Below are 26252 nucleotides of genomic sequence, written 5' to 3'. Positions count from 1 at the left end.
ATCCTGGTATTGTTTGTGGTTTATCACTGCTCCCTGGGGATTTGGTCACTGATGTATTACCCCAAGTGTGGGGAACAATGCCCAGCACATGGCACTCAGTAAACACGTGTTGGATAAATGCGTATCATTCGACAGAGGAGGTGCTGAACAATGAAGGTACACCTGTACCATGGCATGTGATGTTACCATTAAAAGAAAGATTCAGGCCCACGGAGGACCACAGTATCTGTGATAAATTGTTAAGTGGGGAAAAACTAAATTGAAAAGTTATGTGTATAGGTTGATTATTTTTTATATATGAAAAAAACAACAACTCGTATTTGTTTGAATGAGTTTCTTTGCAGCCCCGTGTTTGACTGGTTGCAATCAGTATTAAAGCTTTTATGGTCTGAAAGAAAAACATAATTAAGTTTTTAAAATGATGACTAGATGGAAAGCTATTTCTATTCCTTTTGTTTTTCACCTCTCAAAACCAAAAATGTTTATTTCCTCAGGGGAACCATAGGATTCCATTGTATCCCTACCAAATATGTCTTCAAATAAAATAGTACAGCATTTTGATCTCCTATCATGATTTAATTCATTCATTTAATCTCAACTATTTAGGGAGTGGTTTTCCTAGAAACTTGCATTTTTAATCTAGGATGAAGCCAGCTGGGCTAGCTGCGGACTTGAAGGGAGGAAACGCCCAAGGCTGCCGGCTGTGGCGGCTGCGCTGGGGAAGGGCCTGGGCGCACATGGGGAGTCCTGCCCGGCGGTGGGGGCTGCGCTGGGGAAGGGCCTGGGCGCACATGGGGAGTCCTGCCTGGCTGTGGGGGCTGCGCTGGGGAAGGGCCTGGGCGCACATGGGGAGTCCTGCCTGGTTGTGGGGGCTGTGCTGGGGAAGGGCCTCCACATCCATGGAGAGTCCTGCGTGGGGGCTCCTGGCTGACTCTTAACCCAGCCTGCATGACAGACAACCCACCGCTCAGAGGCCGCCCTCATGGTAGGTAACTACATCAGAATTAGGGGTTGCCTGCGCTTTGCACCCCACAAAAAACAAGCCTGGAAGACCATTTAGAGGCTTTCTCGGCACAAAGCACAGCCACCCCTTTGCTTGCTTAGTGCCAGCCGTTTGAGTTAAGTCCTGCTGTAACTAAACATTGAACCCTATTGTACATCTCCTATTGAGAGACTAAATTACTTCTTTTGGCTCTTACAAAGTGTCAGAATTTTATGATAGAAACAAATGGTTAAACTGTTAGACTTTTAGATATAACTTTCTACACATTAAGAGAAAACCATGAATTTGGTTCCCACTCACAGGGATGGATTACCCAATAAGCAAGGAATGCATGAGCTGACATGGTGAAAAACAGGTGAAATTGTGCATTACAGATTCATAAGTAAGCACAAGTAAGCCCGTGTGTACCTTGCTTATTTGTTAATCCACCCCTTTCCACACATAAGCACTCAAAGCACACCCAGTGGAAGAGCTTACAAATGTGTAAACTTTGCTCCTGTGAGAACATGTTTGCCAGACTGAGTCATGCAAATCCTTGGCCTGGGTTTGAGAAGGTGCCCACGCTACAGGGTGGCAAGAAGGAACTGATGCAGACAGAACATTCCATAGATTCTCTCTCCCAACCATACCCTGAGGTCTGAATGATGCTGGAGAGAAGACACAGCCAAGAGAATAACAGGAAAACCATCAAATGGCAAATGGTGATACAGAAAATAAAAACAATTAGATATACAGGCAAACACAACCAACAAAACACCAAACCCATTGCTGTTGGGGCAATTCAACTCATGGCAACCCCATGTGTTACAGAGTAGAAATGCTCCATAGGGTTTTCTTGGCTGTAACCTTTAGGAAAGCAGATCACCAGGCCTTTCTTCCAAGGCGTCACTGGGAGGGCTTGAACCACGTACCTTGAGGTTAGTAGTCAAGTGTAAACTGTCTGCACCACTCAGGGACCTTATTGGATACGCAGAGAAGATTAAAGAAGTGGCAGAAAAGTTTTAATACTCAAAAATTTGATTTTAAAGGAAATCAAGGTGTCAAAAGTTAGGCAAAAATAACTAATTTTATTTCCATTCTGCCACCTTGCCCCTTGCTCCTCGCTGTCGGGGTTAAGAATTAAGGAAGAGTGAAGGAATGCGAACTTCTCCCCAGACCTTCAAGGCAGTCCTCCTCCCCTTTGTCTGTGGCAGTCACCTGTGAGTCAGCCTAGAAAAGGTCAGTAGGGGAAATGGAGGGGAAGGAATGTGCTCCCAACACTTGGAGGCTCGCAGCCAAGGAAGCAGGAAGTAGCATGTTTTTACTGCTTTGCACAGGTTCATTCCAATTACGTCTGCACAGAGCCCCAAGAGAAAAATGCAATTCGGTAGTGACCTGGTAACCACATTCCTGGAGCCTTGATCCAAGAACTGGAAAAATCCAAACAACGCTAGGGAAAGAGGCAGAGTACAAAAAAACACAATTTCCATTGTAAATTACTATGATATATTTCTTGTTATTATGTAACTAATAAGTGGAAATTCTAGACTATCTAGATTGTGCCTTATCTTTCCTACGCAGAAATAATTTTTATATCTTGAAAGCTTAGCAATTACTGTTAAAATGCCAGTATTTCAAAGTTTTATTGAAAATGCACCTCATTAAGGCTAAAAGTTGGTACAGGCTACCCTTGAGTTTGGCTAGTTGGGTTTGGTTGGATTACAAGGTGACTGGGTCTAGGAGGGGATCGAGGCCAGGACCTACAGCTGCTGGGCTCATCTTTCCTGTGGGCTGTGGCAGTCACTGGCCTGTCCATGTACCAGGTAGACATCAAGGTTCATCCATGAATTCTGTTCTAATTGTTGGGCCCTTGACTGAGAACTGTGTGCTAAAATATCTTTGAGAAGTCCTACCATGTTTTCGTGTTTATCAATATTCACACGTATCGGAATCAGAAACTTGAATTCTGGGTACTCGAGCTATAATGATGAGCTGGAGTCCCCTTTGACCTGTCTCCTCCAAGCTCATCCTTCCACCATATCGTTAGTTAAACTGTTTGGAACAGCATATTATCAATTATCACAGATATTTAACAAGCTTATATTTGCTTTTACTGAGTGATATAGATTCTCATAAGTTATATACTAAAAAAATGTAGATAGTGGAGGTTTTTGGTTCCCATTTACCCTTTGCTTGTTACTTTTTCTCAGTTGTGGGGAGAGCAATGCTATAATTTTAAAGCTTGGGAAACACCACCCTTTCTGTCCCTCCCTGACCTGCCTTCATGTACTCATTCATTGATTCACTCACTCATGCATTCATTCAGTCTGCATTTATTAAGCACTACAATGCAGATGTGTTCCCTGGGTGGTGCAAACAGCTCATGCTGGACTATTAACCTAAAGTTAGCGGTTCGAACCCACCTAGCAACACCATGGAAGAAAGGCCTGGCAATCTGCTTTCATAAAGATTACAACAAAGAAAACTATGGAGGAGCTCTATTCTGTAACACATGGGGTCACCATGAGTTGAAATCGATGGCAACAGGTTTAGTTTAAGGTTTTTTTTGGTTTACCATGTAGATTATGTTGATTTTACATGGTCTGGAGGATGCAGAAGTGTCTGCAACAGAGACCCTGCCCTAATTTAGAGGCTTCTAATCTCATGGGGGACAGACAGGCTCATCAGAGCAAGGGACAAGGTCTCTCGGGCACACAGAGGAGGGGGCCCTTACCTCTGCCCTTGAGGTCAGGAAATGTGTCCAGGAGGAGCAGCAAGGCATGAGGCAGGGTGAAGGGATCAGTCAGGAGGGAAGACCATGCCAGGCAAAGGGAAAGGTATGTACAAGAGCAGAGGGAAAGGTGGTTTCCTGAGTGGTTACACAGCCCTGTAGCTGATTGTTCTCTGCATTAAAGCAGGCTATTGTGGGAAATGCCCACATATGAGGGTGGAGGGGGCAGGAACTGTCAGTTTTATTTATTTATTTTTGGTCCTGAATAGTCACAATAAATACTATCATTCACTTCTTTGTAAGATATACAATGATGACCTAGAAACTTTCACACTATTTTCGAAAAAAACACAGTGGTTAAGAGCTTGGAAGCTAATCAAAAGGTCGGCAGTTCGCATTCACCAGGAGCTCCTTGGAAACCCAATGGGGCAGTTCTACTCTGTCCTATAGAGTTGCTATGCGCGGGAATCAACTGCATGGACAAAGGGTTGGTTGGTTGGTTGGTTGGTTTGGGAGAAAACACGTTTAAACCCCAAGTTTGAATAAACATGAGCCCTCAGAGTGAGTATTTAAGTGTAGTTTGGCATCCTCCCGTAGGTTTGGTAGAGGGGTCCGCAAACCCTTGGCCCGTGGGCCCTGTGGTGGGACACGGCGCACCTCTCGCACGTGATGCGGACGCGCTCGTCGCTGGACGACTGCTGCTCGTCCTCCTTCTCCTGGAAGTGCTCCTGCACGCACTGCTCCTCGAACTCGTGCAGCCGCTTCAGCTCCTCGTCGCTCAGAAACAGCTCTGTGTAACAGGAGAAGTGTTTGTCGCGTGAAGAAACAAGTGATGGTTGGAAGAATCCATTCAGTCCTTTATTGTGAATTTCACAACGCAACTTTAATTACACTCTCTTTCCCACCACTTGTAGGCAATTCTCTCACTACCTGTTTATCATCCCAAAGTAGGATTTTATATACAGCAATCCTCTTTCTGTTAGAGCAAAATGGCTCACTTTTTAACACCAGAAACAAAATGACACCCATTAGGAAAGTGAAAACCGAGTAGTATTTTCTGGAAAACCTTTTACATATATTGTACGGATAGAGTCAAATGCACAGCATTATTTTCTCATCCTCTTTAGATGCAACAAATTAAAACATCTTGAAAGAAACATTGAATTATATAGAAAAGTGTTTCCAAGAACTCTCAACTTCTGATTTCCTCAGCTGGCTTTCAGTAATGTCGTTAGCTGCTGTGGAGTGGATGCTGCTTCCTGAGGACCCCATGTGTTACAGAGTAGAACTGCTCCATAGGGTTTTCTGAGCCCTGACGACCCAATGGTTAAGAGCTATGGGAGCTAACCAGAAGGTGGGCAGTTTTCTGTCCTGTAGGGTTGCTATGAGTCAAAATTGACTTGATGGCAACAGATTTAGTTTTTGGTAATCTTAATGGAAAGGTCCCTAGGTGGTGAAAACAGTCTGGACTCGACGGCTAACCTAAGGAAACCCTGGTGGCGTAGTGGTTAAGAGTTTGGCTGCTGACCAGAAGGTCGGCCGGTCAAATCCACCAGGCGCTCCTTGGAAACCCTATGGGGCAGTTCTACTCTGTCCTATAGGGTTGCTATCAACTCCATGGCAGCAGGTTTGGTTTTGGTTTGGCTAACCTGAAGTTGGTGGTTCAAACCCACCTAGCAGTACCTCAGAAGAAAAGGCCTGGTGATCTGCTTCCATTAAGATTACAGCCAAGAAAACCCTTTGGAGCAGCTCTACTCTGTAACATATGGGATTGCCATGAGTGGGAGCTGACGCGATGGTAACCAACGGCAACAACGATCTTAAAGGAAGCAGATTCCTAGGCTCTTTCTTTCTCGGTACCCCTGGGTAGGTTGGAACTGCCAACCTTTAGGTTGGTAGTGAAGTGCAAGCCATTTTTCACACTAGGGACCTTCAGTAATTTTAATTACTACTAATTAACAAAACCAGAATAGAATTGACACAAAACTAAAAGCATTTTGAAAAGAACAGCAGTTGGGCTAGAGTGTTGTGTTTTTACACATTTCGGTAGTTTAGTGAAGATTTCTATGAGAGCGTCTAATTGGAACATTTTCTTGAAATTAGCCCAGTATAGAAATGAAAGGGTCTTGCACATACTCAGTCCATGATCTCGTTCGTCTTGGTCCGCTTCTCTTTTTTTCCTGCAGTGACCACTAAGACGCATAATGATGATGTAGATGTGGCTTAGAATGATCATCGGTGGTGGTAAGACTGGCCGGTCATGAAATGTCATAATCAGCTGGTACCGCTGGAATTTCCACACTTGGTTGGATATTGACTTTACTTCAAAGAAGGTATTGCTTTAAAAAGAAGACATTTTTACAGTTATTTATGTTACTTTTTTTGAACTGTGGTTTCCCAGAAGATCAGTTACTCCCACTGAAATGAAAATAGAAAGATGCCTTTTAGTGCCAGTTAGGATTGATTTCTGGATTACCCTTTCTTGTTGTTTATCAATGTGGATAATTTATGCTCAAGGACGTAACTAAGAATTCAGTGTATTTGAAATTGCTATAGACTGCTTTCTTGAAAAACCACATCACAACCTACTGATTCATGTGCTCAAGAAATTGTATTTCTATACTTTAAGGTATGAGCTATTCAACTAAGCCTTTTGATGTATTTAAACTTTCAATTCAATCAAACATCCAGTTGACTACTTTTTTTTTGTCATTGAAGTGATTAATTATTAAACTGATTTGATCAAAGGTGCATTATTTTGGACTTTGGGTAGGTGCAAGCTTTGCCTTCTTTCAGCTTCCAACAAGAGGCAGTAAGCGCAGTATTGTTAGAAGCTGGAAACCCCGATCAAGCTTGTTGTCTGCTGACACTAAACCAAAACCAAAGCCATTGCTGTTGAGTCGATTCCGACTCATAGTGACCCTCTAAGGACAGAGGCCCCCTGGGGTTTCCAAGGTTGTAATCTTTACGAGAGCAGACTACCGCATCTGTCTCCCTTGGAGCAGCTGGTGGGTTCAAACCGCCGATCTTCCAGTTAACAGCCGAGAGCTTAACTAGTGCACCACCAGGGCTCCTTCTACTAACACTGAGACATTAAAAAAGCCAGTTACCCACTGCCTTAGTTTTCTCATCTCTCAAGCCAAGAGTTTGCGCCAGGTTCTCTCCAGTGTACTGTTCAGCTTTAGGATCCTGTATGTTTATGAAGGATTTTTCCTTTAAGTTTTTCATCTTAGAAGCTAAAATATTTTTTTTCGACATTTACCAAGCATGGTCACATACTCAACAAATCATGCCAAATGGCCAAATTTTGCAAGAAACTTGATTTGATAATTTAAGCTATTTCTTTCCTAGGCCATTTTTTCTTCTATTCTATAAATCATAAGAAAAAGATTTTACATAATATCACAGTAATTGTAACAGCTTATGAAACTGATATTGCTTTCTTTATGAATTGATATTGCTTTCTGTGCCTCTGATAACGAATTAAAAGCACAACTACCTCAAGGGAATTTCATCTAAGAAAATATTTTCATGCGATTAAAATGCATGTTAAAGTGTTAAAATACTAACCAAAGATGAAATTTAGATTTATTTAAATGTCGACTCACAATTGATGAACGCATTAAGGCTGATTCATTTGTGACTGAACAAAAAAGACTGCAAAAATTATATCCATTGAAAAGCCCTGGTAAAATGTGCAAAGACATGGTAATGTGGGAGATTTCTGAGATGAACCTGAAAAGCTGTAAAGCAATAATAGTAGGCACAGGTGATCAGCCCCCGCACGTACTTGAAGACAGCGATTAGCAGGTTCACCAGCAGGATGTTGGCCACTAGCAGGTAGCATGCCATGATGGCGGGTGTGAGCCAGGCACCTGGGATACAGGGCGGGAGCCGCTTGCCGTCCTCATCATACAGGTTTTCACCACAAGGAGCTGGAAGGAAAGCTTGCGCTTTTGTTCCGTACGTATAATGAAAAGAACAAGTAACTGCTACATATATTATTAAATTATCTATTTTATGACATGATTTTTTTCTGATTTCACGAGCAGTAATTTTCCGTGTGAAAATATCAACTCACACAAAAAAGAAGCTAAGAAAGTCATTACAGCACTCAGGAATGAAAAACCCCAAACCAAACCCATTGCCGTTGAGTTGATTCCATTCCGACTCATAATGACCCTATAGGACAGAATAGAACTGCCCCACAGGGTTTCCAAGGAGCGGCTGGTGGATTTGAACTGTTGACCTTTTGGTTAAGCAGCCAAACTCGTAACCACTGAGCCACCAGGGATAGTCATTCTTAATCTGACGTATTTGTAAACATTTTCCCATCTGTTCATTGTGTTTTTGATACACAGAAGTTCTTAATTTTTACACTGACAAATCTATATGGTTTCTTCCTTTACTGTTATCCATTAGAAAGTTATTGTGTCTTCTAATTATTTAACACTAGCTTATGTTTTCTTGGTTTTATTTGTACGTTAACTTTGCAAAAAATTTTGTTATGTAGAGTGAGGTAGAGATCAGACTTCCTTCTACCCCTCAAATGAGTTCATCAACTGTTCTAGTGCCATTTTAAAAAAATAATCTTTCCTTTCTCTGCCCATTTGAAATGCCACTTTTATCTTATAGGACCTATTTTATGAAGGAAAAAAAATAGGATGATTCCCAACAGTGGTTAGTGAAGTAATCTTTATGATTTTACAGTCTGCTTACTTTTACATAAGTTTAAAAAGTATTGGCATCAGAAAAGAAGGATTTGAAACTTGTATTAGACAACTAGTAATCAGCTAAGGAAAAGGCTAATTAATAAACATGTTTCACACTACAACCATTGATTCCATATCAACTTACGATTAATTTCCATGGCATAGACTATACAGCAGTTGGAAAGCAGATTTTTTTTTTTTTTTAGTTGTGACAGGAGAGAAGGAAAGAAAATAAGATGACAGTTAAGAGAAAGTAAAACAAGTGATTTAAGGACACAAGAACTGTTTTGCTGTCAATAAATGCAAAGGTCTCAAACTTTGGAATTACAGACTCATGCTTAGGAGCAGTGATTTGGGAGCGTTGAACACATTATTAATTTTAGAAAAATATATTTTCATGAATATTTATTTTACCACATGTCATAGGCAACAGCAAAATCTCAGTTAAAAAAAATACTGTAAGAAAGACTGATGCTACTGGCAGATGATCATTTTAACTTACAGGTTAACCCATTGAACAAGCATTCCTTAAGTTCCAACACAAACACATCATAAGCACAAATAGATATAAAATTACTATATAATAATCAGATCTAGTTGGAAAACCTACATTTAATGGCGCCACTGAACATAGTATAGGCTCAAGTCTGTCTCTCCATCTTCTGACATTACTGAATTTAATAATAATAAAAAAAATAAAATAAAACTACTACAGCTTATTCTGGAGTTGAGGCTCTTAGCATGCATTTATGTTTACCCAAACTAATATTATTTTAAAATCAAATTAGATTTTTATGTTCTGGCTTACCAAGCTACAAACAAATCCAGTAACTGACTTTGCGGTATTTGTAGTAATAATATGATCACATTGTGTTATAAAAGCTAAAAAGAAGGTATTGTGTGAACTAGGTATTAGTCTAACCTAGTGAGAGTAGATGCTATACTGACAATCCTCAGTTTCATAAGAGAGGAGGGTGTTCCAAACCTTCTGTTCTCAAATAGGAGAACACAGGCAGAGAAAGTATGAACATGTCAATGAAAATGTTGGTACTGACATGAAAATGGAACAAAAGAGGCTCATTTATTGGTGGTGCATTACCTGTCCCTAGTGAAATAGGCACAGAAACACTGACCTTCACTTCCCTCCAACACAAGATACCGTAACCTACTAGCTCAGCCTGAGGGGAGCTGGAGTCTACATTCCCCAGAAATCCATGGCAGGATTGCAGCTCATTTTCTCTTCTAGCATCCAGATTATTATTGATAATAAAAATAGTACTCCAGCAGTGACGAGGAAATGGATCACTATGTAGAAAGTAGGCTTGATGGCTTAAAAAGGAGGATGATGTGAAGGCCCAGTTATCCTGCATGCTCACCATTTCATTCTACCTGATAACACCACCATCTCTATTCTAGGGTGGAGTGAGATTTGGACTGGAGAAAACTAGGAGATTGGCATTGGAACTACACTGACTCAATAGGATGTTCACCAGGTCCAGCAAAGGGGAAGTGAGACTCAGAATTCTGCTTAATGGTTTTTAGAGTAGAAGAAATTACTGATGTTTCAAAATCTACATTTTATAATCTACTAATCTACACTTATTTCTTCATAAAATAATTTGATGCCTTGTGGCACGATGAAAAATACTTTATTTCCAAATTAACACGCATTTGTCCATTAATTTGGAACTGATCATCTGCCTCAGAAGCAGGGAAGAGAATCTTACTATGAATTCTATTCTTACGGTCTATCTGGTCTGCAAACACCTCTCCGTAGATCATCCAGTAGGGCATGTAGAAGATGTTTCGGGCCAGTCTCCAAGAAGGCTCCTCATCTGGGTGCAGAATAGCTTGTCGGGCTACTCCAAAACTCATCAGCACGACCAGCATGATGACCACAAAATACAGCATGTCGATCATCTGAAGAGAAAGAACACATGTCTCTTTTACTGTTTGACTCATGGGCCAAGATTACCCTGGTCCATTATATTGCTCTCTCACGTGCCTAATTAGGATGATGAAAGCCTCTATTCCTTATCTCCACCCTGTCCATAGGGCTACTCCATGCAATGCAAAGGCTTACTCTAGAACATTGCTATCCTCATCTGCTCTTAGTCCTTCTTGCTTCTCCTTTATTGTTGCCCATAAACAAATGTACCTCTAGTAACTACAATTGCAGATAGAGAAAGGGAAGAATTACAAAGGAAGATGGAGTTTGTATGGGAAACTAAGGAGTAGTAAGAGGAGATACCTGAAGTGGTAAAAAGATAATGAATTGAGAGTATACACCGATGCTTATTCATTTATTATCCAAACGCTGAGCAATGGCTACGAAGAGCAATGATCTGTGGGCACCGGACCTATAAAATTCCTAATTTTGGACATCCTAGAAGATGAGGATCCTTGCTGGGATAAGCTAAACCATCTCCCTTATCTCAAAGCTACTTGCCCTATAAAGCGTATTTCCTAAACTTAAGACTTCCTTTTTTCTGGGACCAATCCTAATACAGGCTACTTTAGGTAATATAAGGATACTCTGTAGGTTCATTTTTAGTTTCATATCTATGGGCTGCTCTGGAGTAAACCTCAGCGTGGATTTATCTTGGCCTAATCACACAGCATGGATTTATCTTGGCATACTTACACAGGTAATTCTAATTACCTATGTTCACTCCAGACAAGAGAACAGGAGCTGAAGATTGTCTGGAATGCAGGTGGAAGAATGAACGAGGGCACCCTTTGTCTCTGGCTTCCGCTACATGTTTGCAGATTGTCAGTCAGATTATCATTATATAAACATTCTGAAATGGATGTAACCCCACAGAACCTCAAGACCAGGTCTCCATACTAAAGAATGCCGAAAAATGTTTCTAGCCATAAAGAGTAGAATAAATATTTTGAGATACCTATTTTGCTGCTGAATTCTTATTGCATCAAAACTTGATGTTCTCTTATATCCTGGGAAGGAAAGCAAGCTCTTATAAAAGAGGAGAATATTTTCCTTTATCTTACTGCCAAAATATCCTTATTAATGATAAAACAGAAAGAATACAAAATGAAAGTAATTGGTCATCCTACAGTTTAAGTATGGTATGAAAGTTGGAAACTAACATGTGTTGGGTGCCTGATATATATAAACAGATATACATATATGTGTGTGTGTGAGGCACATTATTTCTTTTTAACTCTTACTATGAAATTTTGTTGTTACTAGTTGCTGTTGAGCTGTCTTCGACTCATGGCAGGGTTACGTATAATAGAATGAAGCGTTACCTGGCCCTGCACTATCTTCATGATCATTGGTATGTTTGAGTCCATTGTTGCAGCTATTGTGAGGTGCCTTCCAACCTAGGGGGCTCATCTTCCAGCACCATATTGGACATTACAATTTTACAAGTGGCAAAACTCAGCCTCAAAGAGATGAAGCAATGTGTCCAGCTAGTATATGATCATCCTGGTTTGATTCTGGAGCCCTGGTGGTGCAGTGGTTAAGAACTCAGCTGTTAACCAAAAGGTCAGTGGTTTGAATCCACCAGTTGCTCCTTGGAAACCATATGGGGCAGTTCTACTCTGTCCTAAAGTGTCGGTATGAGTTGGAATCAACTTGACGGCAATGGATTTGGTTTGGTTTTGGTTTTGGTTTGATTCTAAAGCTCATGCTCATTCCATGACATGAACTGACTTTTTCAATAAAACTTTATCAACACTTTACATTTACAACACTGATAAAGAACTTAATTTGACTGAAACTGAAGCTCAAACATAATTCCCCAGGTCCTGGATGATACTCTTGATTAGGTGAATCACAGCAATCTTGCTTTACATTGGAGTGGATTTCCATCAAATTGACACCGAAAGAGGAGGAGAGCAAACTCTGGTTTGAGTACAAACCAGAGCATCCTGCAGCATGTCAGAAATTCTGCGATTTTGAGAGGACAGAGGGTTAAGTGATGGCCGAGGAGAAATGTTGGAGGGGGGGATGTTTTATGGATTGAATTATGGCCCCCCAAAATTTGTATTGGAATCCTAACCCCTGCTCCTGTGGCTGTAATCCAGTTTGGGAATAGGGCTTTCTTTGTTATGTTAATGAAGCCATTTCAGTGTAGGGTGTGTCCTAAACCTAATCACTTCTGACTTAGAAGAAGCAGCAAAAAAAAAAAAAAAAAACAAAAACCAAAAAAACCCAAACCCATTGCCGTCAAGTCAATTCCAACTCATAATGACCCTGTAGGACGAGTAGAACTGCCCCATACGGTTTCCAAGGAGCAGCTAGTGGATCGAACTGCCAATCTTTCAGTTAGCAGCCTAGCTCTCACCCACTGTGCCACCAGGGCTTCAGAGACAAGGAGCACAATTTGGGGAAGACAGAAGCACATGTGAAGATCGCCAAGGAACTGAGGAACGCCAGGGCTAGGGATGCTGGAGCTATAGAAGCTGAGACAAGCATCTTCCCCTACAGCCAGTAAACGGAGAGTCTTCCCCCATAGTTGGTGCCCTGATTTTGGACTTTTATCCTCCTGAACTGTGAGAAAATAAACTTTAGTTTTTTAAAGCCACCCATTTATGATATTCTGTTACAGCAGTTCTACGATAGAATGTACTATACCCATTGCTGTCGAGTCGATTCTAACTCATAGCAAGCCTGTAGGAAATAGTAGGACTGCCCATAGGTTTTCTAAGGCTGTAAATGTTTATGAGAGCAGACTGCCACATCTTTCTTCTGTGGAGCAGTTGGTGGATTTGAACAGCTGACCTTTCAGTTAGCAACTTAGTGCTTTAACCACAGCACCACCAGGGCCTCTCTAGAAAGTACTATAAAACCAAAACCCAAATCTGTTGCTGTTGAGCCAGTTCCGACTCAGAAAGTACTATGTGAAGTGTTAAAGAGTAAGCCATGTATGTCCACCTGTGGGTAGCTGATCTTCGACCAAGGGCCAAAATCCATTAAATGGGGAAAAGATAGTCTCTTTAACAAATGGTGCCAGCAAAACTGGATATCCATTTGCAGAAAAATTAAACAGGATCCATACCTCACACCACACACAAAAACTAACTCAAGATGGATCAAAGACCTAAATGTAAAACCTAAAACTATAAAGACCATGGAAGAAAAAAATAGGGTCAAAACCTAGGGGCCCTAATTTATGGCATAAATAGACTACCAAATATAACTAAAAATGCACAAACAGCAGAATATAAACTAGATGACTGGGACCTTCTAAAGATTAAACACTTAGTACATCAAAAGACTTCTCAAAAAAAGTAAAAAGAGAACCTACAGACTGGGAAAAATTTTTTTTGCGATGACATATCTGACAAGGGACCAAACGCTAAAATTTATAGAAAACTTCAACACCTCAACAATAAAAAGACAAACAATTCAGTTAAAAAAATGGGCAAATGACATGAACAGATACTTCACCAAAGAAGACATTCAGGCAGCTAACAAACACATGAAGAGATGCTCTTGATAATTAGCCATTAGAGAGATGCAAATCAAAACAAGGAGATATCACCTCACTCTGGTAATAATGGCAATGATCAAAAACAGAAAACAACAAATGCTGGTGAGGGTGTGGAGAGATTGGAACTCTCATACACTGCTGGCAGGAATGTAAAATGGTACAACCACTGTGGAAAATGGTATGGCACTTCCTTAAAAAGTTAGAAATACCATATGACCCAGCAATCCCACTGTTAAGTATATATCCTAGAGAAATAAGAGCTTTGACATGAATAGATACATGCACAACCATGTTCACTGCAACATTATTCACAATAGCAAATGATGGAACAACCTAAGTGCCTATCAACGGATGAATGGATAAACAAATTGGCATGTACACACAGTGGAATACTATGCAATCTTAAAGAATAACGGTGAATCTGTGGAACATTTCACAACATGGATGAACTTGGAGGATATTATGCTTAGTTAAATAAGTCAATCACAAAAGGACAAATATTGTATGAGACCACTATTATAAAAAGTCAAGCAAGGGTTTACACACAGAAATAAACATTCTTTGATGGTTACCAGGGAAGGGAGGGAAAATCACTAACTAAATAGTAGACACGTATTAACTTGGATGGAGGGAAAGACAATACACAATATGAGGGAAGTCAGCACAACATGACCAAGATAAAGGAAGACATTGAGAGGTATGCAAGAGTAAAAGGCAACAACGGTAAATACTATTACATACACAATCCTGCAATAACAGTAATAACAAACAATAATTCACGAGTGGATTCATAGGTAGATGTGCAAACTGAACAGGTGTGGGATGGCATATGGGAGTACACTCACGAGTATATATAGGTTTGGCAGAGGATATTTCTACATACGTATTTCTATATGGTGCAAATATACCCATGTATATAGTAGAGCACACAGAGTGCACAGTTATGAAAACTTCTTAGCCATAATCAAACATCTTGAGGTACTGAGTTACTGGGCTTGAGGGCTTAAGACCATAGTCTTGGGGGGATATCTAGACCAGTATAACATAGTCCATAAAGACAATGTTCTACATCCTACTTTGGAGAGTAGCAACTGGGGTCTTAAAAGCTTGCGAGTGGCCATCTAAGATACAGTTATTGGTCTCTTCCCGTCTGGAGCAAAGCAGAGTGAAGAAAATCAAGGTCTCAAGGAAACAATTAGTCCAAAGGACTAATGGGCCACACAAACCACAGCCTCTACTAGCCTGAGACCAGAAAAACTAGGTGGTGTCAGGCTACCACTACCAACTGATCTGAGCGGGATCACAGTAGAAGGTCCTGGACAGAGTGGGAGAAAAATGTAGAACAAAATTCAAATTCATAAAAAAGACCAGACTTACTGGTCTGATAGAGACTGATGGAATCACCAAGGCTCCTTAGACACCCTTCATATCTGGAACAGAACCCACTCCCAGAGATCACCTTTCAGCCAAACAATAGACAGGCCTATAAAGTGAACAATAACACCTGTAAGAAATGTGCATCTCAGAACAATCATCCAAGATCAAAAGGGCAGCATTCACCTCAAAACAAATTTCAGAAAGCAGGAAGGGGCAGGAAAGATGGGCGAATGAAAATGAACTCAGGGAGGAAGTGGGTAGAGTGTTGTCACATTGAGGGGGTTGCAACTATTGTCACAAAACAAGATGTGTATAAATTGTTGAATGGGAAACTAATTTGCTCTGTAAACTTTTACCCAAACCACAATAAAATGTTCAAAAAATAAAAAATAAAAAAGATTCTATAGAAGAATCCTGATCAAAAGAGGGAAAATGCGAAACAGAATTTAAAATTCTCATGGACTTCAAACTCTCTGGAGCCATGGACGCTGGAAGTACCCCTGAAATTATTGCCATAGATAATCTTTAAACATTAAACCAAAAATATCCCCTGAAGTCTCCTTAAAACCAAACAATAGTTTAGCTTAACTAGTAAAGAATGTCTGCCTTGAGCATTGTGCTCTTTTAAGATCTATAGATACAGGATCAGATTGACAACAGCAACTAGAAAGATTAGATAGGACACTTCGGGAGCATCTAGTTTATGTTAATGAGGGAGGAACAACTCGGAAAAAGAGGGTGAGAATGTTTGCACAACTCAAAGAATGTAATAAGTGTCACTGAATTGTACATGTAGAAATTGTTGAATTGGTGTATATTTTGCTGTGTATATTCTCAACAACAACAACAAAAATAAAATAAATTATAAAAAAATAGTGGAAAAAAAAAGAGTACTCCATGGTAATGCCCTTCTAGCAGTTGGTAGCAGGGTTAGAATTGCAGTTGTGCTGCAGTGCTAATATTTTTGACCTCATACCCCCCTCCAGCTTTCACTTATTTCTCTGGACCCCTTCACAGAAAGTCTTCAGTAGAGTTGTCTAGGCCCACTGACTTCAGTTTCTCTTCTATCATTTTCTCTGGAACCCATCCCTAGCAGTCTTTCTTCCTCCCCTCACTGTTTCTCTCCTTGATCCACCATGTTGCCAAATCCAGTGGGTCGTTTTAGTCCTCATCTCACTCAATCTCTCAACAATATAGATTTAATGGATCACCATTTCCTTCTTGAAACAGTTTCTTCAGTCTCTTCCTGCTTCCCTTCTGTCTCCTGGCCCCTCCTCATTCTCCTTTGCTGGATCCTCCCCTCTTTTCTCCCTGTATAGGTTGAAGTGCTGCCAGAACCTGGCCTTAGACCTCCTCTCATTGTCTACTCTCCAACGTCTATTTCCAACCTTGACCCCTCCCCTAGGCCCCAGACCTTTTCTCTGTACTGCAAATGCCTGTTGTGAGTCTACTCTTGTGCCTAATACACATTCCAAACTTATGGCCAAAGAAACCTTCAATCCCCCTCTTCAGACCCGTACCTCTCCCATTTCCAAACTGGGACCCATCTCTCACCCGGTTACTTAGGCCAAAACTTTGGAGCGTCCTTGACTCTTTCTGTTCTCTCTCATCTTATGTCCAATTCATCACCAAATCCTGCCAGTTCTGGCTTCCCAATATATCTGGATCCACTGCTGGGCACCACTTCCGCTGCTACCTCCCCAGACCTTCCTAACTGGCTCCTGCTTCCACTCTTGTACCCCTGCAGTCTCAGCGACCTTTCTCAACATGAATCAGGCCACATCTTGCCCTTGCTGAAATCCCTGGTGGCTTCCTTTCACACCCAGCATCACCTAAACTCCTCACTGGGCCCAGTGGCCCTGGGTGGTCTGCCCACCGCCAGAGCCTCTCTATACATCAGCCACACTGGCCTCCTTTCCATAGTGCTCCTTGCCCACGGTCCTCACAGGACCTTTGCCCTTGTTGTTCTCTGTGCCTGGAATGTCTTCCACAGATGGTCTTAAATCTTGTCTTACTCCCTTCAGGTGACTTCACACATCATCTTCTTTGAGAGGATTTCCAGAACATTCCATTGGCAAGAGAAGCCCTACTACTCTCCCTCCCTTTACATTGCTTCATTTTCATCAGAGCACTTATCATTATCTGACACAATTTTACAGATTGCCTTGCTTATTCCTTCATTGTCCATCTCCTCGTAGGAGGTGAACTTCAAGGAGGTACACACTTTGTCCGTCCTGATCCCATGGTGTCATCAATGCCTAGAACAGCACCTGGAACAGAGCAGGCTCTCAACCATCTGACAAATGGGTGAATGCCAGCGTGGCTCATTCTCAGTGGAATCTGCTGGGGGGTGGGGAGTACTCTGTTTTCTGTGTTAATGAATTTCCAACCCTAAAACAGGAGTCAATGTGTAAATGGCTGGGCCTCCCTCTCATCACCAGATCTTGCCCACAGACACCCCCTAATCCTGCAAGAGGACCAAACTTCCTCAGTTCTGGCGTGGGTCTGATTCTGCGGCAGGAGCACTATGCCCTTTCCTGTCAGCATGACCGGAGACAGGTGGCTGAGAACATGTTCTGCCAGGCCTGTTACTGGGTTTGCTTTAACCTAGCACTTGGCCCTGAACCTGGGTCTTTACATTGTTGCCTGTGGTACGCCTCCCTTTCTGCCCAGTTCTGGCACCGGGACCTCCTCTGGCACCCTGCACTTGAGCTCTGGTTTGTTTCCGCCCGGGCTCCTGCACCTGCTGAGCACGCCTGAGACAGTGACTGTGCCCACTGGCACCGCCGCCTTGACTGAGCAAGACTGTCTTGTGGCTGGGCCCTGCTTGAGGGCTGAGGTGCTCTTTGCTGCCTCCCTGTGGACCTCCCCAACACTGCCCACCCCAGAGCTTCCTCCCAAGTCCCTACTCTGAGGCCTGCCCTCATCCCGTCCCAGGAGGAGAACACGCTGTGTGAACACCAGAATCTACCTCCTACCCACATTCCCATGGAGGAAGTTCGTTTTCTAGATGCTTTTCTGAAACATATACATTCTCTGCAATGCAGGGTGCCCTGTCCAATCATGTCACCTGTTCAATTGCTACCTTGAATTCCAGCCTAAAATTTGTTATTTTTATTTAATTTATCATGAGCTTGTGTTTCCTCCCCAACTAGGTTGGAAACTCCTCAACTCATGTTTGTCAATTGGTTTTTATTAACTCATTAACTGTGCATCTCAGAGCAAAGAATGTTTCCTATAAAAAACCAACCTTGGAGCAAAGACCAAATGAAACTCCAGGAGCCATGCCCAAGGCCTAGCCTTGTGTCAAAGCACGGCCAAGTTGTCCTTGGTCACTCACAGTGTTAGTACTAACCATCTTTCCGATCATCATCACGTAGGGCCCCAGGTACTTGTTGACACCAAAGATGTCCAGGACTCGGATGTACCAGAAGATAATGTCCACACAGTAGATCACTCGGCCATAGCCCATGTACGGCTGATTCTGTAGGCGAAGGATCGCTCCAATCATGAACATAGAGATGGCCACCAGGTCAGTGATGTTCCAGTACTCCTGAAGCCAAACTTTTACCTTCTGGCTGAGTTTGCCTGGTTCTGACATGAGGATCTGAAAGTAAACCCCCAAGAACACATAAACTAAGAGCGTTGTGTTCCACCTCGTCTTCTTAGACTCGTGGACAGGTAGGACTGGTGGAGCATTCCAGGGCATCTGGTCCCATTTCCTGCTGAAGACCTCTAAACATCAATCTTCTCAAGAAGAGAGCGATATTTAGACAGGGGAATTCCATGGAATCCTCTGTATTCTTACATTCAGTGTTTCACAAACATCACTATCAGGAAATGCTTTCTAAATTATACCCTTCTGTCTGTACTTAAAGCAGCCTGATTTCTTTTCTAATTATCTGGACATGCGCCTGCTAGCTCATGTTCCAGACTTGGCAGAGGAGAAAAACTCCAGAGCAGAGATGAGGCCTGTGTGGTCCCGCAGGGGGCAATCCACGCCGGGGGGATGGCAGAATTGGGCTTGGAGATATTTATTTGCGAAAATTCCTTTACAACTCAGATGTGAGAGGTCAGGAGAAGTTGAACCTGGTTTTCCCCTACTTGAGACACTAGCTTTGGAAAACTACCACTGATGAAAGGAACACTTCCTCAGAGTAAAACTGGAAATATTTAACAAGCAGCATGCCCGGGGCACGCACAGACCAATCCCAGTGGACTCAGCTGCCGTGCTGGAGCGGGGCTGGGGGCCTGCGGTGCCAGGGGGTAACCCAGGAGGTAGGTCCCAAGGCTGGGATGGGTGGTGGCTAGTTACCAGCCAACACAGAAGGAATTCATTATTTTAACAACCAGTGTAGACTGGCTGATGTGTGCTTACTTTTTCCTGTAACTGGGGCTGAGCTCCTAGAATAAAGAGCAGTGTCTTACTGTATGGCTGACTTTCAGCAAGGATCATGAAGCACTAAGCTACGTGAGGCAACCATTTTGGATATCCTAGCCGTAACATTTGCAGAGTTTGAATAAAACCCAACTAGAGACCAAAGAGTAGCAGTAGACGAGATGAGTTGTAAAACTTTGAGTTTGACGCTGTTTTGGTTTCTCTTACAAATGTGATTGGTCAGGCTCTCATTAAAAAACCATTGCCGTCAATGGACCTGATTCATGGTGACCCCATGTGTTTCAGAGTAGAACTGTTCTCCATAGGGTTTTCTTGGCTGTAATCTTATAGAAGTAGATCACCAGGCCTTTCTTCCATGGCACCAATGGGTGGATTTGAACTGCCAACCTTCAGGTTAGTAGCTGAGTGCAAACCATTTGTACCACTCAGGGACTTTCAGGCTCTCATTATACACTAATTGTCATTAGACACCACTGGCATCAAACTCACTACCTGGAAGAGGTTCTTGGTCATATTTTTAACTTCAGCGAAAGGTTCAATAATAAGTGCAAAATAATGTTATTGGTTCTATGTCAGTTGAAGAAAGAATTTGAAATATGCTGTGTGCTTTTTCAGTTCCAGTTTATTTTTTTTCTTGGATAAAAGCTTTCTCTTTATAAGCTAATCTAGTGAAGTGAAATTTGTGGATTATATTAGAAAGAAAAGTACCTGGCCCATATTTTGTCTGCCACCTGCAGAGACTGCCTCTCTGATTTACATTTTGGTTTTAAGCCCTTTGTAATGTAAGGATCACGTATTAGATGGTGTCTGTTCTTTTTCAATATTTAGTTGAACATGTTGTTTACTCTGTTTGCAGCAGACGCGTTGGTGCCTGCCCAGATCCCCGGGGGTCCTTTCGCCAGGCGTGTGTGCCCATCCCTGCCTGTTTCGGTGCTGCAGTTAGCCTCACACCTTTCACCTTCTCGGGAGTCTTGTCCCTGGGTAACTGCCTCTCCAGTCGGTGCCAATGACTGACGGAGGTGGGATACAAAACTCCACTCCCTTGGCTCAGGGTAGACCAGAGCCTACGGTCTCCAAAACACTCAGAGCCACCTGCTGGATTAGGTGGGGGTCAGATTCCACCTGAGACCTCTCCTCGCCTCCTCTTCCTCCTTCACAGGGCCTTCCTGAGAGCCCTTCTTAATAAATCACTGAGGGACCCTGACCTGGGACAGGTCGTTCAGAGTAGAAAGTCACAGGAAACATTTCGCTTCCTACATCTCTGTGTTTCTAGTTTTAGCTTCCAGAAAACTAAGCCCAAATTTGTACCCAGTTATAATTGGTACATCTCAGGTTCTTGGCAGCGTGTATCCAGACTCAGACCTGTTTTAACACTAACCATCATTTACTTTGCCTTGTGTTTTGATTTGCTAGTTCTTTCAAATTCAGGTGGAAGCAGGGACATATACAGTATAAGCAAATGAATGGAATAAACTTGGGATATAATGTTTATGAAATGTTTTCGCAACAAGGGGCCGTATCTAATTTGAAGTCAGTGGTTAGTGGGGCTGGGCTGGGCCTTTGGAGTCCTCACCTCTCGGATTTTCTCCAGGGCCAGGCTCACAATGTAGGAGATGACAACCCACTCCTGCATCGAGGGCCAGCGGTCCATCCGCACCAGGATGACATAATTAAACAGCAGGAGATAGCCCAAGTACGAGATCTGAAATAAGAACAGCCGTTAGTAGTGTTTGGTAATGTGTTAAAGTTTTGAAACCCTATTTTCAGGTTGACACATCTTGTAAAACAAATTTTTCTTTCCAACGTGACCAACTCATTTAGAAGAAGCCTTTGGGTCAAATCACCAGTGCAGGAGAGAAGTGTGAAGCAGGTCGGGAAGCACTTCACCACGATGTGAGCCCTGGGATTTCATTTTCTACGTGAAGATGCCTGTGTTGTTACTATTGCCCTTGTGGGGAAATTGTGAAGTTGTACAAAATTATAATAAACAGTCAAACTTTTAATAGTTTAATGGCGTGTCTCCTATATCCCTGGAAACTGGAAAATGGTACTTTCTCCTCACTGCGTTGAAAATGTCCCTCGTGAATCTTTCACTACTAACAGGAGGGTGGGAGATGGGAGGCTGTGTTGATGAGTGATCTGACCAGGCATGAGTTCCCTCAGTTAGCCTGACATGTCTAATGATACACTGTGGCCACAGTGGGCCCCCATCTTTGTGGCAAGAAAAGATAGAATTGGGGTGGGAGGTAGGTGAGGTGCATGGGGATGAGGTATGGTGTGCGGGGAGGTTGTCTGGGGTTGATTCACTGTGAAGCTGACAGAACTTCAGCTTCAGGACCCCTCATTGGCACGGGCCCCTTCCCAAGTCTTGGGGAGGCCCTAGCAGTTGTGTATTTGTGATTCTGTCGCCTTTTTTTTTTTTTTAAGACCGCTCCCCCACTCCCCGACTCCATCCCCTGAATTGTGTAAGTTTTAATAAAACCTGGATCCACTGCTGTGGTTGACGGTAAAATTCCCTGTATCCACCATCTACTCCTTGCAGGAGGATTAGAGCCAGAGTTCTCAAATTTGGGGGTGCATCAGAATCCCCAGGGAAGGTACAATGTGCAGACTCCCTTCCTCATGCCCAGAGACAGTGTTCAGAGGGTCTGGGTGAGGCCAGGGTTGAGAAGCCCAGGATGGTGTCTGCCAGCCCCCTGGCCTGCCCTTTTCAGCAGCACCAGTAGCCAAGCTCTCCTGCAGGCTGGGCTCAGCTCCGGCCTTCAGCTGGCTCTGAGCAGAAGAGGCTGGTTGACAGTGGCTTCGCCCACATCATCAGATACGGAGGCCAAAAGGTTGGGTTTCTGGCACCAGGCCCGGCCCAAGTTTACCCTGGGTCCCAAACAGCCCCAAGTTGCCATCCCCAGAGCTCTTCCTCTCCCCATCCCCTGCTTACTCTCACCCATTGCCCAGTCCGTAGCCTGGGACTGGGCTCCTCACATCCCATCATCTTCTCCTACCCAGTCAAATGGAATCCTAGTGCCAGGGCCTGCCTGGTGTGGGCTATGGCTTGGTGCTTGGGACCTCCCAGGAGGAGCCTGATATGGGACTGCACACCCTCCCACTGGCCACCCCGGGTCTGCTCTTGTGGGCATACCATACCATCTTGACCTGTCAAGATAGTGGTCCCTGGAGAGGGCAGAGGATGTAACTGTCCAGCTCGGCGTGCGCTTTAGAGCAGAGACACCTTGATTTGCTCCCCTATTCTTGGAGTTTACAATCTGGGTTCAGCCACGCTCTTTTAGTAGCCCCACTGGTTTCATGAAAAATGGAATTTGTGAGTTTGCTCATTAAAATACTGGTCATCTTTGTTCATTTTAAAAATAAAATCATATTTTCCAAATTTTGTATTTCTGAAGACATTTTAAAAAATCCTTCAACTTAAGCAAACAGAATGTGACTATTTTGCTTTATGAAATGATGTACTTGGGGCTAGGATGGTCATATTCCTACATATAACACGTATAAATGTATGCTAATATAGCTGATCCAATTTTAAAGTTATCCATTAGTCCCAGTTTTGTTTTTGTAATTCATTTTAAGTCAATGAATTTGTAAAGAATTTTTTAAGCCCTGGACATTTTTTCTTGATTCCAACATATCTAAGTATTTATCAAAAAAAAAAAAAGTGAAATGGCAAATGCTAACGAGGAGGCATTACTGTGTAAAACCAGAACTTGACAATGGGCGCGTTATAGAATTCACAGATCTTTGCTCCAATGGGAATACTTCTTTGCTTTTTGTGCTCATTCTCCTCGTCCCCTTTCCTTGAACCAGCATCTGCATTTGCATCCTGGAAAACAGAGCATAGCACAAGGCAACAGGTTGCTAATGGGAAATGCAGGTACCTCAGCACAGTATTTAATAGACAGGCACCTTTTAAAGTAGAGAATTATAATATCCTCTGATTACTGAGATTCTTAAATTCATGGTAAGAGAAATGACAACAATTTTGAAATGAGAGCAGTAACACCGACCACGTTCTCCTCTTCCTTTTCTTTGCTGTCTTCGTTTTCCTTGGACGTTTGATATGAGAAGTCATCACAAGTGCGAAATTCCAAAAACAAGATGGTGGGGGGAAGAAGAATCCCTATTATAACCTATATAAGATGAGAAACAAATCTGTTTGTAAACTATGTCAATTTGAGACAATTTACCCAGTGCAGTTAAATTCTTTTTTATTATAATCTTTAACATTAGTCAAGACCTTGAAAACCTGGAACACGGGTATCACTGCTCTAATATTCTCTGGCTTATTTTTGTAAATTGGTAGAATTGCAGACTGTCAAAAATTTAAGAACATCTATGAAACTTTTTAGATGAATGGAAAACAGCATAATGTGTAAATCCCTGCTTAAAAAGCAAAGATCTTACACTGAATTTCAAAGCAGAGAAATCTTTGAATTAAAATATAAAAAAAACATTATCCTCCTCCAGTAAAATAGACCCTAAATATTTTATTTAGAAATAACTTAGATGTAAATGTGAATACCAAAAAAACCAAACCTTTTGCTGTCAGACTGATTCGGACTCATAGAGACTCATAAACAGTCAGCCAAGTTGTGAATAGAACAGAGTAGAACTGCTCCATAGGGTTTCCAAGGACTGGCTGTTGGATTCGAACTGCCGACCCTTTGGTTAGCAGCCGAGCTCTTAACTATGTGAATATGTGAGCCAATTTCAGTTACGAGAGTTGGAACACTAAAGGGCCTCACCAAAGGAAGATGTAATTGGGCTCAGCCTAGACAATAAATGACCCACAGATGGAGAACCAGGTGGCTATTTTTATCACTGTTGGGCTATGTGTCTATAATACTGTGATTCTTTCCCAATGTTCAAGGCTGATTAAAAAAAATTTCCTTCGATAATTCATTATTAAGAAAAACACAAAAGGGCTATTCCCACTACCTATTAAACCATATGATAAAACACAAGTACAAGCATAGCTTGTTTTTTGTGCTTTGCAGATACTGTGTTTTTTTACAAATCGAAGGTTTGTGGCAACCCTACGTCAAGCAAATTTATCGGTGCCATTTTTCCAACAGCATGTGCTCACTTTGTGTCTCTGCATCACATTTTGATAATTCTTACAGTATTTCAAACTTTTTCATTATTATTATATCTGTTATGGTGATCTGTGATCAGTGATCTTCGATGTTGCTACTGTATTTATTTTGAGGCACCACAAACCATGCCCATATAAGATGGAGAACTTAATCGATAAGTGTTGTGGGTGTTCTGACTGCCCCGCTGAGCAGCTGTTTCCCTGTCTCTCTCCCTCTCCTAAGGCCTCTCTATTCCCTGAGACATGACAATATTGAAATTAGGTCAATTAATAATCTTACAATGGCCTCTAAGTGTTCAAGTGAAAGGAAGAGTCGCATGTCTCTCACTTTAAATCAAAAGCTAGAAATGATTAAACTTAGTGAGGAAGGCACGTTGACAGCTGAGACAGGTCAAAAGCTGGGCCTCTTGTGCCAAATAGTTTAGGCAAGTTGTGAATGCAAAGGAAAAGTTATTGCAAAGGAAATGTTTTTGAAGGAAATTGAAAGTGCTACTCCAGTGAACACACAAATGATAAGAAAGCGCAACAGCCTTATTGCTGATATGGAGGAATTTTTTTTTTTATTATACTTTAGATGAAGGTTTACAGAACAAATAGTTTCTTGTTAAACAGTACATATATTGTTTTATGACAATGGTTAACAACCCCACGACATGTCAATACTGTCCCTTCTCAACCTTGGGTTCACTATTACCAGCTTTCCTGTCCCCTCCTGCCTTCTAGTCCTTGTCCCTGGACTGTTGTGCCGCATTAGTCTCATTTTGTTTTATGGGCCTGTCTAATCTTTGGCTAAAGGGTGAACCTCAGGAGTGACTTCATTACTGAGCTAAAAGGGTGTCCGGGGGCCATACTCTTGGGGTTTCTCAAGTCTTGTCAGGCTAGTAAGTATGGTCTTTTTTTGTGAGTTAGAATTTTGTTCTACATCCTTCTCTAGCTCTGTCCAGGACCCTCTGTTGTGATCCTGGTCAGAGCAGTCAGTGGTGGTAGCTGGGCACCATCTAGTTGTATTGGACTCAGTCTGATGGAGGCTGTGGTAGCTGTGGTCCATTAGTCCTTTGGACTAACCTTTTCCTTGTATCTTGTTTTCTTCAGTCTCCTTTGCTCCCGAAGGGGTGAGGTCAGTGGAGAATCTTAGATGCCTGCTCACAGGCTTTTAAGACCCCAGAAGCTACTCACCAAGGTGGAATGCAGAATATAGTCTTTATAAACTGTGTTATGCCAATTGAGCTAGATGTTCTCCAAGACCATGGTCACCACAGCCCTCTGCCCAGCAATTCAGTCCCTCAGGGAGTTTGGATGTGTCTATGGAGTTTCCATGACTTTTCCTTGTACAAGTTGTGCTGGCTTCCCCAGTATTCTGTACTGTCTTACCCTTCACCAAAGTCACTACTTATATATTGTCTATTTAATATTCCCCCCCCACCCCTCCGATCCCTTGTAACCAACAAAGATTGTTTCTTTTTGTGTGTAAACTTTTTCATG

General features: G+C 42.2%; 1 protein-coding gene across 1 annotated transcript in view; it reads right to left on the bottom strand.

The window, feature by feature from the left end:
- TRPM1 (transient receptor potential cation channel subfamily M member 1) overlaps window positions 1-26252 on the bottom strand; it is a 103714-nt gene that overhangs the window by 14367 nt on the left and 63095 nt on the right. The window contains exons 17-25 of the mRNA XM_004372631.1: window positions 23683-23805; window positions 23367-23498; window positions 21240-21368; window positions 18623-18874; window positions 10171-10345; window positions 8571-8591; window positions 7504-7648; window positions 5850-6052; window positions 4371-4503 (exon numbers count right to left, since the gene is read on the bottom strand). Coding sequence (XP_004372688.1) covers window positions 4371-4503; window positions 5850-6052; window positions 7504-7648; window positions 8571-8591; window positions 10171-10345; window positions 18623-18874; window positions 21240-21368; window positions 23367-23498; window positions 23683-23805 — 1313 coding nt within the window. The remainder of the gene's footprint in view (window positions 1-4370; window positions 4504-5849; window positions 6053-7503; window positions 7649-8570; window positions 8592-10170; window positions 10346-18622; window positions 18875-21239; window positions 21369-23366; window positions 23499-23682; window positions 23806-26252) is intronic.

The sequence above is a fragment of the Trichechus manatus genome, unplaced genomic scaffold (assembly GCF_000243295.1).
Source record: "Trichechus manatus latirostris isolate Lorelei unplaced genomic scaffold, TriManLat1.0 scaffold00019, whole genome shotgun sequence".
Taxonomy (NCBI): domain Eukaryota; kingdom Metazoa; phylum Chordata; class Mammalia; order Sirenia; family Trichechidae; genus Trichechus; species Trichechus manatus.
The sequence above is the reverse complement of the archived record's forward strand: the minus strand, read 5'-3'. Positions and strand labels throughout refer to the sequence as shown.